The following is a 15378-nucleotide window of genomic DNA, read 5'->3' on the forward strand; positions in this document are numbered from 1 at the left end:
AGGCGAATGAATTGCACTTAAAAAGTATGCAAGAACATTGTTCCAAGACAGAATGTCTGAAGGTTTTTATGATTTTGTCAGGTTGCTGTTGTTTGCTTATGTTACCACTCATTGTGCTTATACTATAGCATTCTTTATAAAAGATGATCGGGAACAATCCATTGCCTCTTCAGTATTCAATGTGTTTGCTGTAATAAAAACAGAATGTCATTGTCTTGTATTGCTCATTTAGGCTGTTGTTGACATGCGACTTTTTTATATACCTGGGAATTCCCAAATTACAAACCAATTCTCTGTTAACACAAAGGATCCTTTTTATAGCTCTTACAATGTGAAGCGAAATAAGACTGTAGAGATGTGCTATTTACACTTCACTGCTTCATGGCAGCTCTAGGATAATGATGCATGGCACGTGGTTGGAATTCAAATTCCTTTTTGACCTTTTGAGACCAAAGTAGATCATGTCCAGAAATATTGTAGTCTATGCCTCTGTGTTTCAAAAATGTGCAGGAAATATACCACCAAGCTCTGTCTTTATTCCTACATTTCCATCTTCAACACAGGACAAAGGCAGTAAGAATCATGTCCATACTCTCCGTTTCTCCATCTTTGGTGTTACTTGCTATCACATACACAGAAGAACAGGTCTAGTCATAGTCCCAAACAGCCCACAACAGATCCTGTTTTTTACTGCTGAAAATATATCAGCAACTGCATAGGTACAAAAAGGGATCCTGACGTTAGAGTGGATAATAAATGGCTTTTTTACTCCATCTCTTAGCCAATGGCAGTACTTTAGACACAGCAGAAAAACTGGGCCACTTTTTCCTATTAATCCAGAAGCATGAAGAGTTTGAAATAACATCTATAAGCAGCAGACCTGTAAAATACATGAAAACATTGTTCGCTACCATGTGCTTCAACTTAAAGCACGTAGGGTGCATTACAAAACATCTCCTTTTTGCAATGCTTTCTTACTTTTCTTGCTATTCTTAACATGTTCAGTCTTCCTGCCAATGGAAATGTTTTGTCCTATACCAGTCTGCTAGACCTGGTATGTTTACAACAGAAATGGCACAGTTGAGCTGTAGGCTGGTGCAGTTAGTACTGAGGCTGTAATAAATTATTCTTTCTTCAGCTGCTTATTCGAAGTTTGAACGTTTTGAGCTTCTGACAACTCTCTTCATGCTTTCTAAGCCTGCTGAACTCTGATCAATGGCTTAAATACTTATTTCCTTGACATCTTCCAGAGGTTGTTGTCTCATTCTGTGAAATACAAATACATAAATAGAAATTAAGCTGGAGTTCAGTTGAAGTTCATATTTTAACACAGGTTTATACAGTAAATACGGATCAAGTCTTTTAAGGACCAAATTTGCGGGGCAGTGCCTTGCACAGTGATAGTTCTTTATGGCAAGGACATGTTTTTATGTGACCTACTCCCCTGTCATACCAGCTCTTGGCAAGAGAATGGAAGTAGGTTCTTCCAGTGATGGTCTGAAATCCATAAACAAATGAAAGTGCTCACAGACAGGATACCAGGTATTTGTCAGCCAAGGGAAATGTAACTGGTGGAAGAGTCAGGAGCCTAAATCCCCAAGAACCCCAAGCAAGCTGACAAATTAGATCGATGTATATATTGGAAGAGTGGAAACTCTTCCTGCCTCACTTTATGCTGGAAGCCTCTGGTTGTATTTTGAAGTGCTTCCAGAAACTTTGTAGTGCCCCTTTCTGTACTTCTGCAATGTTCCCAATTCTTTTTTTTTTTTTTTCTGTTTCTTAACAGCCTTCCTCTTCCGTGGCTCCTGTATGCAGTGATTAACAGCTTTATCCCAGTGCCAGTCAGCAGCAATGGTCTGTTCTGTGCAATTGTCCTCCTCTTCATCATGCTGCTGTTCGTCATCCTCTCCATTGCTTTCTGCAAGTGGAGAATGAATAAAATTCTGGGCTTTCTCATGTTTGGACTTTATTTTGTGTTCCTGATTGTCAGTGTCCTCCTAGAGGACAAAGTGATCCAGTGTCCTGTCTCCATCTAGAGAAAAGTGCTGTTTCTTGAGAGAAAAAAAAAAAAAATCCCCAATATATTTATTCAAAAATAAACTTATCTCAAAATGAAACAGCAAAAAACCACAATGGAAAACTTCTATGAAAACATGGATTTGTGAATTTCCTCTCCCTCAATTTTAAAAGAAAGTAAGAAAAGGATACAAAGGGTGGATCTCAAGGTGAAGAATGACTGCTGCTGGACAGTGCAGACACACATGAAGGTGGAGTCCAGATGTGCTGAGGTTTTCTTTATCTGCTGCAGAACATGCTCGCTGCTCAGTACTGGAGATGCTGCATACGCACGGCAACAGTGAAAGCTACTGCTTCTCCTATGCCTATGGTACATACCCAGACCTCTCTTTCTCTGTCATAGTATACACAGACACACAATATGCTTATTTTTTAAAGCTCTCATCTTTTAAGAGAAATGCTAATACTGACTTTGTGGAGGCATCACCCCACACACACCGTGGTATGGGATTTTTCTGATGATCTACTGAAACTCCTGAGTGGAAAGCATACACTGAGTGCATGAGTCACAGACAGGGAAGACCTTGCATATCTCTTCATATATGATGTGATCTTTATATGATGTGATTTCAGCAAAGCCAGGGACTTCATCAGTCTTCTGATCCTCTGCATCACAGGTCTGTAAAGGCAATTGGCAGGATGTTAATAGTGGTTTATTACATCTTGCAAAACTCTTCAGATTCCAGAAACCCTGGTCTGGCACTGAAGGGGCCACACTGGCTGGCCATTTCGTGACTGGTGCAGATTTTCATTGCATTCACATGCAAAGACCAGAATGGGGATACTCTTTTCTTCTCAAATAGCAACACAGCATGCAGAGAGATCACGCAACTACTATGTGAACACAACATTTTTTCTAATGCAGCAATACTAACAACAGTACCAATGGCTTTCAGATGTTGTTATCATTATGAGTTTGCCTTTTCATGTCAGAAGAAAAAGGCTAATTTGCTCATGCATAGTATTTCATACAGAAAAACAGTAGTTGTAAAGTGACAGCCTAATTGTTGAAGTGGATATATGTTTTACAGGCTATCTTTCACTATTACTTGCAGTGTAAGGACCTTCACAACTACATATAGCTATTGCTGGAAGACATCCCCAGCTGACGTACAAAGCTGGGGCAGTTCATATTTGCTCTTATAAATCTTGAAACTAGGTAGGAGAAACTAACAATTTAAATATAGTGGAGCTGCAAGAAACCTACATGAAAATTTTTCAGTATTGCTGGAAGTGTGAATGTCTAAAGAAGCCCAGGAAAGAGTGAAAACACTATGTTCTTTTACTGAAATCCTCAAAAAAATATGGAGGGAGAAAGAAAGCAACGAAGTGTTCTTCTTTCCTGTAGTTTGGATGATTAAAAAAAATAAGTGGAAGAACTGGAATGGGTGTTAAATTTTTTCAGATAATTGTGGTTTGTTTGTTTGAGTCTCTTGTGCAGTTAGAGTTCATGAAATTTCAGCGCATTTCTGTGACCTGTTTCAGCATTGTTTTGTATTTATATTATGCTCACAATGGCAATGTCATGCTCACAGCTGTGCAACAGAAGGCTCAGCACATCTTGTCTTGTCTGTTTTCTTGTGTTCCATGCTGTTTGCTTCTCACTTATCCCCTTTGTCCTTTACTGTTTTCCTGTTATATGTGTTTGTATGTAACAGTATCTGATTAGAGAGTAAGGACTTGACAGAAAACAATGGCAGAGAAAACATTTAAAAGTACATATTAAAAAATTACTAAAACGTTAATATTATTCATATAATGAAGAAAAAGAGTGAGTTACTAATGCACAAAAGCATGAAAACTAGGAATTACAATGTCTGCTACTCATGTCTTGTCCTAAGGTATTAAGTCCTAGCTACATTCAGAATGAATATTTTATCTTGACCATACATTTGCAACACCTCTTGCTTCTTAGTGCTTTTTAGTGTGAGCTTCTCTCATTGTGAGCAAAAATTTGTCTGTGTGTTTAAGATCCTTCATTGTTCCAGAATACCTACCTGATAGTGCTGCCCACCTCTTAACGTTTGTTTCTACGGGGTGTACACAATGGAAGGATAGGTATATACATACCTACAATGCCCTCTACTGAGAAGAAGAGCAATCCTGCAAAAGCAAATGTATAACCCAAATTCTGAGCTCAAATGGAACAGGTGTCCCAAAATACAGAGCTGACTCCACGGTATAATGTGTCCCAGAGGAGTCACCAAATGCTTTTATTTCTGATGACCGTGCTCAAAACAGGCAATCGTTTCCCAAGTTAGCAGAATAAGACACAGATATCTAAAGGAGCTTGTGCGGGATCATGATAGGTCTGTGTATATGGGCACTTAAAATACGCAAAGATGCCCATATTCACTGGTCTGACATTTCAAATCAAGAAACCAACAAAAAGCAAGAGTCTTATTTCTGTTCAGTATGTTACTCATTTTTATTTTTCTTTTTTTGATGACTTCATGGCCAGTATGGTGTAACTCCCACACTGGAAAGGAAAAAGCCCTGCCTGATCTTGAGAGCTGTAAGAGCGTTCCGGTACAGTCTGTAAAGTGAGGGCAGCAGCAGCAGAGACTGCTGCCCCAGTGAGGGCAGGTAGGGGGAAGGGAGTAACTGATCAAAAGCCCTACACACTGGAAATACTTCAGTGCAAAGCTGGCATCAATTGCTTGAAGGAGGAATTTTATGTGTAGAGTTAAAACCTAGTATCCTGTAAAGGCATCTGTATGCGATCTTAAAATATATCTGACTCATTACTTTCCTATGTCTGCTTGCCTCTGTCAACATATTTATCTTGGAAGGTATTAAAAGTAATTTTTTCCCCTCAGGAATGAGAAACCTCACAGCTCCCACTGCCTTGCATGTGCTGGGCAGATCATTATTCAAATGGATGAATAACTGTGTTGTCAGTGGCAGCTCACCTCCAGAGGTAATAGGAGAGATTTCAGCTGAGTGGCACTTTCTGCAGAGGCTGACTATGAAAGCTAGTTATACTTACCAAGGTAGCTTTCTACATAACTACTGGAGTAGCCTGTTTCAGGATACTTGCACGTGATGTGCGCTTTGATTAACAGGCAACAGCTTTGCTGGTATATAAAAGAGAGGAATGGGATGGAGGCGGAAGCGTGGCCCCTTATCCCATGCAGGAGTTTCAAAATCTTAAACTGAAGTGCTGAGAGAACAAACAGGAGCTGCTGCAACCGAGTGACTGAATGTCCATGTGTGGTCCAGGCTCAGCACAGCTGAAAACACACACCACTTGCTGCGACACTCCTGTTTTACAGTGGCAGCAAACTTCCCAGCATGAAGTGTTTCTCATTGTTCATAATTGTTTCACTGTGGGATCCATGAACATTTCTCAACATTGTACACCTAGAAATCAAAATAAAGTTCTGTTTTGTTCAAAGTTCTGAGTGACTTCACTAGGGTTCTCGTCCCACAAACTGCCCAAATTCTGTAGCAAGCTGGTTGTTGTTAAAGCCTCTTCTACCTGCCAGTATGCCTGTGCTCATTTATTCATTTGATGCTGCTTTCTGGATAGTCCTTATGAAACATAAATTAATAATTAATACATTTTTTATTTTTTTTTTAATCAAGATCCCGTTCTAGCTTAGTGCTTTCAGGACAACATCAGGTTGGCAACACACTAAGGTAAGAATACAACTTCAGGTTAAATAGCCAACTGAACAGAAGCAATGTTGGACATTATTTTTGGAAGGGATTTCCAGTAGCACTTGAGCAGGATTGTGGGTCAGATTATAACCTGCTTTACAAATTTTCCAAATTTTCTGCACTAACTTCATTGGAATTAAAGAAAGGAATAGGGCCTATCAGTCTGGGGCAGGAAAAAAAAAAATCTGGCTTCTCTCAGAAGCCATCATGGTCAAATCTGTAGGGTAAATGGTGTAAGAGCATGATAAAAACTGTGATATGAGGGTGATCTCCTCAAGAGCTACATGTAGACATGGAAAGATCTTTCAGCAAAACTCTCAACTATTTTACTGAAAGCTAGTGCTTTCTTGTAGTGCAGACAGGCTCTCTGTGTCTGTATGTTTCTGCTTATTTATTCAATTGATATGGCTGCATAACCTTCATGGAGTATAAGGCACAGTGGGTGACAAAGAAGCTTATCTAGATGTCATTTGATGTTTGTAATGGCAACGAATTTACCATGTAATTTCCACATATACTACTCTGAGGTAGTTTATCGTCATTGTCACTCATGGTACTGTTGTGTGTGGATTTAAGGTCCACAAAGCAGTAGTTTGAACATGTCATTAATCCAAGTACTGTAAAAAATAGATGCTTAGAAATATTCTTAATGTTTAGATGGTTTTTAAGGGATTATTTCTCTGGTTGTCTTTTACTTCATTACATATTTTGCGAAAAAGGGGATATACAATGGTTTTTAATTATTCTTCTTTCAGCAGTAATTCCTTAAAATAGGTTCTTGTGGTCCATATATCTTATGTTCTGAGTCAAATATGAGTCTGTATCAGATGGCTTTATTTAATTTCTAACAAAGAAATAATCCCTTCTCCAAAAACTACCCCACTGAAATCCAGAAGACTTCTGCCATTAACTTGGGCAAGACACAGATTTTTATCTTAGGATCTCATATTTCACAGAAAGCACTTGTGTAACAAATATAATTTCCTGGTAGCTATGTACAAGGAGAAAAATTGCACTCACTTGTAATCTTGGAAACCATTTTACCTCTTGTAAATACCAATGACACAACTAACAGAGAGATAGGCATGGTTAGTTACTTTGAGCAGGTGATTCTTGTTTTCCTGCTGTCCTGGAAAGTTTGATGCAAGAACTTGCATCTGGAAATATATCTGCAGAAAGTGATTTTGAGATTAGCAAATGCGATAGTTTGCACTCAACAAAGAAGAGTCCTGCTCCAGCCCTCCAACAGATGCAGGTTTCACTCCTGGTCAATGTTAAAATGATCCTTCTTGGATCTGTTGCCGTCAGTTACAAGAGTATCAGTATTGAGATATCCATCATTTCCGTTGGGACTGGGGAGAGTAATTTCCAGATTGAAGTTATGCAGTTCAGTGCACCCATCTGATACAGAAATCATATGTGGATCACAGCCCCGTAGTCCAGAGAAGTCATCCTGTAGATCTGCTGTGTGTTGTTAGTTGTCAGTGTATGGTATCTCAGGACTTGTTTGCCTGGGTGAGTGCAGCTAGTTTGTGTGTTCCCCTACCCATGCTCCTGCCTGGCTGGACGTAAGCCATGTCTTCTCCAGAAGCCATGTAATCCACATTAGCATGGTGATGAGCCCATGCTCAGAGCCAGCCAGATGCAGGTCAACCCCAGCCTAGAAGCCATGTAACCACTCGGAGCATGGGTAGACCAGACGCACAACTGGCTACATCGTTCTTACATGAGCCATAAGTGACCCAGGACAAGACTGAGTAAGAAATAATGTAATTCTAGATTGGTAAATGAACTGTACATTCATGTGGATTTATTGTAAATTCACCGCTCATCAAACACAAAACCAATCCAAACAATGAAATTTGTATGCGTTTTTAAAGACCTTGCACTTTACTATTTTTTTTTACTTTTATTTTATGTCACATAGTTGTCTTAATGCAAGAAGCCATAAAAAACCCAGAAGACTAGTATGGGGTTTCTAAATAAGGGGATCATTAATTTTAAAGTAAAGAGTCCATTTCATGTCTCTGTTTAAGGTATAATGTAAAATACTGTCAAATATATGTACAATAAAGCAGGATCTGGTTTTGCCTTAGTGAAGCTGTGAGTAAGTCAGGGGGAGTTTGCTCATACTCTTGAGCTTCCCTGTGGGACTGTACAAAATGCTGCACACTGCCTTTGCAGCAGGGGCTCAATCCTGCTATCCTTGTTCACCGCAGAAGAAGGAATACAATGCTTGCAGAGTCAGGCCCAGTGAAGCAATTAAATCATCTTGTTACTCCAATGCTGTCTCCCACCGAGGTCACAGTAAAGGAAGCTCCACATATTTTAGTAAGTTTATAAGAGATGAGTGACTTCAATCACATCTGTTTTACGAAACAGTTAAAGTTTTCAGGGTCAGGCTATCCAGTAGAAATCAATCACTTCTTTTAATCCCCCATGAAAATTAAGTAATGCCAAAGGGATTTCACTTGGTTTTGTGTTCATTTCCATTATCAAGATCTCTGTTACACAATTTTAATTTTGCAATCCTGACTCTGGGGAGTTGACTCACATGCTTAGAAATTATTTCTGTCACTCTTTAAGATGGCAAGATCAGGTCACTGTATTGTCACGTGAAGATAGTAGTAGCATGTTATAATTGACAATGAGATGCTATTTTTGTAATAAAGCTTTTTTAGCTTATTTGTTTCACTTTGTAGTTTCATACTCTTTCATCTCTCATTTAATTTTTTTTGCAAGAAGAATCTGAAGAAGCCCCCCATCTTACTCATTTCAAACTCAAAAAAAAAAAAAACCAACATTGCCATGGAAGCCGGTCCAGGCAATCCCCTGAAAATTCCAGGGTTTCTGATGTGTTTCTGTGTGTGGATCATTATTCACTAGCTGAAACTCTTGTATCTCTGAATCAGTATATTCTTTGTGAATGTAAGTTTGTATATAGTATGAAAGTTACCTTTACTTTTAGGTAGGCTCTTGGAAATAATCCCTTCTGTCAAAGGTATCTTCACTGTATCTGCAGAATGTTTCACTGTGGCGTGTACACTTTCTAACCTTACGATACAAATACAGAGCACTTCATATAAATCACTTTATGTAATTGAGTTGTCTAAGTGTGTATAACAATAACAACAATAAATACTAATAAAAAGACTTAACAGTGCATCATTTTGCTTGGTATCTTCTGTCTTAATTGTCTTGGATGTGCTGTGGCTCTGAAAACAGAATTTTACCTGCCTGCAGTGGGTTGAATGATGATCTGCCGTGCTGCCCTTCATCACAGGTGTTCAAGCAGCACTGACTGCCTCGTGCTATGTCACTGTGCTACCTGCTGTGCTTACACAGAGTAAGGAAAATATCTGTGTTCCAGTGATCTTAAAATTTAGTTTAAAAAGGTTTTTTTGTCTACAGCCCAATGTGAATCCACCAGATGATAACTTCCTGGGGATGTGTACATCTGGAGCCCTGTGGTCCCATTTGGGCGAAGTTCCGCTATCTTTCTCTACCGATATGTTTGCTCGCAGGTTATTTTGAATGCCATTCTTCAGTTTGACACCTTCTTGTTTAATCTTTGGGCTGCACAATCTGTTGTCCTTGCCAGCTCTAGGATGTCTGGCTTTTTTTAGGCTGTCATTGGATGGCTGATACTTTTAAACAAAAGAATGATCTTGAATAATTAACAGCAAAAGAAAATCAGTAATGTTAAAAATCTCCTATCATCAAACTTTCCATCTTCCCAAGTTACAAAAGGTGGCAACAGATGTCATTACTTACTGTTGATAATGTTACAGTTTTTCCCGTAGTAGCCCCAGGAATTTGTCCTCCACAGTGAATCAAGACATTTTTATGATGCATTGTGCCAACCCCTATAGGTGTGAGCTCAGGACAGAGATTTTTGATTCATCTTTGATCATACTAGAGCTTTAAAATTTAAGACTGGAAACAACAAAAGAAATTTGCAAATAGACTAAGAGATAAATAGAATTAGAATGGTGATTGTCCCGAGACAGTGATGCTTGCCAAATGGGAAAAACAATGTCAGGCACATCCTACAAAAAGCAAAGTTGGTGCACGCTGCAAGTCGCAGAGGGACATTTAGGTTGAAGATGGAGAATTTGAAAGAAAGACCATCTGAGGCTTTATCTGAGAATGAATACAAATACACACATACACACACACCGAGGCATTCACAGCTGTGCTCTGTGGGTGTGTGATGTCTTACCCCACTGCTTGGTAACACTAGATCCCTGTCAACTTCAGCCACTTTTGAAAGGAAGTAGGGGGTTTCAAATCCTTCATTACCACAGCAGGCCTTGATGATATGTGACTGGTGGGAGCAGAGGAAGGAGAAAAAAAATATTAAATATCCTCTGCAATCGTGCCTGGGAGAATGATGGCAAGTTTCCTTGCCACGTGTTTCCCCTTCCATGAGCAAGTACTTCACTCCCTTTTCTGTAATGCCTGGGAAAAAAATTTCTCTGTTCATTCACTATTACTTTTTCATTTACAAGTAGTTATATTTGGGGTGTTTATTGACAGGAAGAAAAGCAACGTGTGTTGCTAAAACTGAGAATTTGACCCCTCCTCTGGAAAGACTTCAGAGCTTCCCTTTAAAACAGGGAATTCCCTTCCTGTCAACACATCTCCCTGCTTAGTTCCTATTCTTAGTTGCTAACTAGGATGAAGGAAAAGGGAAACTACTCCCAGAATTTTCTAAGTCCCTGTGAAGATCTAGACCTACTCTTGTCATCACATACTGCCTGCCTGCCTTGATACCATGTCACGCTGCTGCTCAGAATTTGCCTCCCACAGCAGCGACCAAATCTTTCTCATTTGGTATCTGCATTTTCTTGGCTAAGGGATTGTAGCCTGATCCTTTGTAGCTATGAGATACTGCTAGCCAAAAATAGCTCTGAAGAGCTTTACTTGTGTGTCTCACAAAATGCAGGACTATTCCAGAAATATTAGTTTGGGTGTCAGAAACATTAGCTCCTTCTAGGCTAACATGCTGTTTTGTTCAGCATTTGTGCCTCTGTCAAAAGTGTCAGTAAACCCATTTTCTGTTATATTTTATAGCCTAATTATAAAAAAGTAATTCCTGAAGTAAAATTTACTCCCACTCAGAAAAATGATTTTCAGCAAAGCTTGTACCAAAAACTGAAAAGTAGAAATTCCTTAAGGTTCATTATTGTTAATAAACAATTTTTCCAAAACAAAAGTTTACTGGACAGCCTCTCCCACCACCACCACCTGTCCTGCTGAAAACCTGTTTAAAAACTGCCATGGTGGTGTCCTGCCCCTGGCAGGGGCACGCATGGTAGAGCGAAACCTCCCCTGTCCTCAGCCCCATTCACGGCCCTGCTGTTGTCTCCGCTCCCCCAGCCGCCCAGCATCCAAAATAAATGCTGCGACAAGAGATGCCCCAGTAAATGGAGGGAAGTGATGCTCAGCGTGTGAAGGGCTCAGGCCTTTTTTCCTCCTCCTAAGGGTCAGGGAAGACAGTGGAAAGGACACCCATCTAGAAGTAAATCCACACACATGGCTGAACCGGCATGAAACAGTCTGGGTGTAACTCAGGTTCTCTGCTTGAAGGTTGATTTTATCTATACCTGGGATTTTCACCATTTTTCACCTAAATTAGTATCTCAGTGGGCCACTTGTGCTTTTGTACTATATTGCATCCCTGAAAAGAAGTATGGGGCTTTTCTTACAGAAAAGGACAGTGTAAGAGACAGATGCCAATGCAATGCTTCTTCAGGTATGTTGCCGGCACTGCTGTCCTCTGGGCAAGACCAGTTTGCTGCAGATGACAGCACACCTGACACTACTTCTAGTTGTCTTTGGTATCGTTTGGCAGCTGAAAGTACAGTGGTAAGGGTCAGCCAGCTCTCCAGGCACCACCAGGCATCCTGGAAGGAGCAGAGAGCAACTGGCGTAAGCAGGGCATCCTCAGTTGTTTTCACAGTGGGTTTGTGACAAAGTCTGCATACCAACAACAAGTTGACACTATGTACATGCACCCACTGCTTCACCTGCCCTGGTGAGTTCTACCACTCCTGGCTTACAGAGGGAAATAAACAGAAGCATATTTATTGGTATAATGGTGCTTTGGCACCTGCTCCAGCTTGTCTAGTCACAGACCGAAGTCACAGACACCAACATGTAGGCTTTGTATGCAGACACTTCTGGGAAGGGGCAAAATAATTAAAACCTGCCAGCCACCAGCTCTGCCACAAACTGCCACAGGAAGAGATGGGCACGGTGATCTCCCAGAGAGGCATGAGTCTTGGGAAGTGGCAAGGGAGGTACGTGGACTGCAATGCAAACAGGTCAGGTCCTCAGTGCACAGGTGGCTTATCTGGATTAATAACTGGTGCCAGCATGGTTGCTGAAGCTCTCACTTTCTTGGAATTACATCAATACCGAAGTGTCCAGAAGCAGCTGTGTTTGCAGACATTTGCAGGCAATCAGCCCTGCTGACAACAAGGAGATAATAATAAAACCCCTAATGCAGGAGAGAACAATGTGCAGCCAAGGCAAGCACAGTAAGCAGGGTGGTACACCTCCTTGTGTCCTTGCTCCAGCTACCTACTTCCCTTAGTGTTACGCCAGCTGTTCTCCTCCCCAGTCAGAATCCCTGCTGGCCTTCCCAGTGACAAAAGCATCATCCCCTACATTGATTTTGATTCTGAATATTGCAGAATAAGGGCAGTGACAGATAACAGAGAAAGTGCAGTAAATACTGACTACACCTGCCAATACAGAGTAAGTGCCTAAACAAAGCTTGAGGTTTCTTTAGGCTCCTGCGCTAGTCCCATGAAAGTCAGACAGCACCTGGGTTTACATGGGTCATTGCCTTTCTTTGTCAACCATGTAAGGAGTGGCTTCTCACTTAGGCTTACGCAGGATGAATCTCCTCACCACTCACCAAAAGACTGTGATGAGCTACAGATGGTATTTTCCTTCTATGCTGAGAATTCAGCAGGTTTCCTTCTCCTGTTCACTGTGTCCCATTGCACACCAAGTGACAAAATGTATCCCATCATTTCCTGAGGAAGGGACAGTGAAGGTCTATGCATCTGCAGGAGGGCTCTGGGTGAAAGCACACATCTGCTCAGCATCCAAATCACCATGCAATCTGGAACCTGCCAGCAGGCTGCAGGGAGTGATTTGTCCAGACTGTTTGCATCTGAAGGCATCAGGACATGCAGATTTTTCTCTGTGGACCACCAGTGAGTCAGCAGCAGAGTGAAAAAGGCTTTGATGTTTTGAGAATCTGGAAAGGGGATTATGTCAGCCTACAAAGAGCTAGAAACAGCAAAGGAAAGAGGCTTAATGAACTCTCTCTTTCCCCTAGGTTAGAGTCTAGCTTTAATCTGAGTTAATATCCAGCCGATTTGAATGAACTAGCAACCAGGAAAGTCAAATTCATATAGGACAAGTCATTTTTCTAGCCCAAGCTTCACTTCTTCCTGGACTTCTCATTTACTGTGGGCAAAATTATTCTGAGAAGATAATACCTTTATTTGACTCTGTAAAAACCTGTCTAACCAGAACTAGGAGAAATCAAGTGACTGTGTGTGAACTGGAGTTTTCCGTGGAATTGGGAGACACCATCTGGGCATGTGAGTTTGTTGCCGGGAAGGTATGCTTTGCATGCTAATGTGGAGGTATTTGCTGTGGGATAAGGTAAATGCAATCCACTTTGTGATACCGAAATTGCAAACAAAACCAGCACCAAGGATCTCAGCTATGTGGAATATTTTAAGTACTGAAAATGCATGTTTCATTCCACCAGAATTACAAAGTAAGTATTAAAAATACTTCTGTGCTTTGTTGTATTTAGTGTCCTTCCCTTGGTGCAAGCCTTGCTGTCATGTAACAGTGTCCCTTTAGTTTAGCCTCCTCCCCTACTCCTGTCTTGTATGATATAAATGACATAGAACATGCTGTAGTTACTGGATGTCTGACAATTTGTTTCACATACACTGTTGGAATGTAGTTTATGCTGCAATTGTCAGGTATTCAGTGTGTTTAGGTTGCTTCCCATGCATTACCTTCATCAGGCTGCTGTAGACCTAAACGTTTTCCTGGTGTAACCATCTGTCTTACCTCTTTTTTTTAACCTATGAGTAGTAGCACATTAGGTTCCTGAGGTTATAGCTTCTCATCTGCTTCTGTCCTCCATCCTATGAAATGGTTAATCACTTGTATTGTTCTACTGAAAGTCATCCTGCCGATGCTTATCTTTATGAGTTGTGAGCATTTCTTTAGGGCAAAACCCTCCTCTGGCATAAGTTGTCCGCTCCCTCTGGACTATGAAGAGATACAGAAACCTATGGGAGAGGAAAACTTTGTTCCCTTGCATTGGCAGGCCTTGTTAACACCTTTCTGCCCTGACACCCTACTAGCTAACACCGGATGAAAATCTAGCACAACACACGTGTTTCCCACATGCATTATGAGGCTGAGATACTTCTTACACCTTAAAAATCAAGTGCTGCAAACCAGTGCATATTTCATTTTTCAATGCAGCATATGCTAAGTAACAGAGCTTCTTCTGCTGAAACAGGTTTGAGGTAGGAGAAACCTCTTGACTATAGCATTCCTGCTACTAACTTCTCTTTAATCTGACACCACACTGTCCATTTCAGCTTTCTATGCACGGAAGCATGGGTGAGAACCCATAAAGAATGATAATCTCACATCCCTGACACACCTACGCAAAGCAATACATTTGTGCATTTCCGTAACTGCCAGTCTTTTTACATGGCTGTGTCTGCAGGAAACTTTCTGTCACGGATAAACAATGTTCAGACCTTGAGGCTGAAAAAAGGCCATGACTTTCCTTAACTGTGGGACATTATCTGGGTCAAGGGCAATACTGGGACTGATAGGGTTCACAGCTGGGGGTGGGGGGGTGAGGTGAAGAAAGTGCCCCTTGAGTAGCTCTGAAGAACAATCTATTCACTTTACCTCAGTGCCTTTGTCTGGAGGACAATGGGGGAAAGTTCAGGCAGGAGACCTGAATTACAGGGTTCTCTAAAGCCATCAGATCAAAGCCACAGACAGCACAGCTCTGCTGCGTGAGTGATGATCGTCCTATAGTGACAGATGGAAGAGGTCAGGGAGAGAATACAAAAGAGAAATGTACAACATCAAGTGAAGGAGAGATGGAAGGCTTTCCATTTCTGCATGAACAAGCTGTCCCTTGTCTTGTTTCCGCCAAGACTATAGTTCTTTATCCCCTTTAACTGTACCCCTGAGTTAACAATCAAGCTAGCTTGTTTCAGTCCAAGCAGTCTCTACAGGCCTGGTCTGGCCCTCAGTGGTAGGAAAATCTCCACTGGCTTCACAGTGGGAAATGAAGATGCATGAAGAGTGAGTCTGAAGGAGTGACTTTGCATCTTAGTTGTTGGACTGCTGCTTTCAGAGATTGTATCAAGAGAATGGAAAGCAAGCTAAATCCATTAGCAAAGACAAAAGATTAAAAACACACATAGACAAGTACAACTTGTGCAGTACTACATGAACCAAAGGGCTGGGAAGACAGTACGTTGAGTTCCAATTCATTATATTGTTGTAGGCCAAAAAAAAAAAAAAAAGATAAAAATGCACCCTGTAGCACAGTAAGTGCTG

General features: G+C 40.9%; 1 protein-coding gene across 4 annotated transcripts in view; it reads left to right on the forward strand.

Annotated features, from left to right (window-relative positions):
- Positions 1-3461, forward strand: part of SLC24A2 (solute carrier family 24 member 2) — a 111644-nt gene extending 108183 nt beyond the window's left edge. For all 4 annotated transcript variants that reach the window (XM_037374003.1, XM_037374006.1, XM_037374005.1 and 1 more), the window contains one exon: positions 1787-3461. In XM_037374003.1, coding sequence (XP_037229900.1) covers positions 1787-2036 — 250 coding nt within the window. In that variant the 3' untranslated portion in view covers positions 2037-3461. The remainder of the gene's footprint in view (positions 1-1786) is intronic.
- The last annotated feature ends 11917 nt before the right edge of the window (positions 3462-15378 follow it).

The sequence above is a fragment of the Falco rusticolus genome, chromosome Z (assembly GCF_015220075.1).
Source record: "Falco rusticolus isolate bFalRus1 chromosome Z, bFalRus1.pri, whole genome shotgun sequence".
NCBI lineage: Eukaryota > Metazoa > Chordata > Aves > Falconiformes > Falconidae > Falco > Falco rusticolus.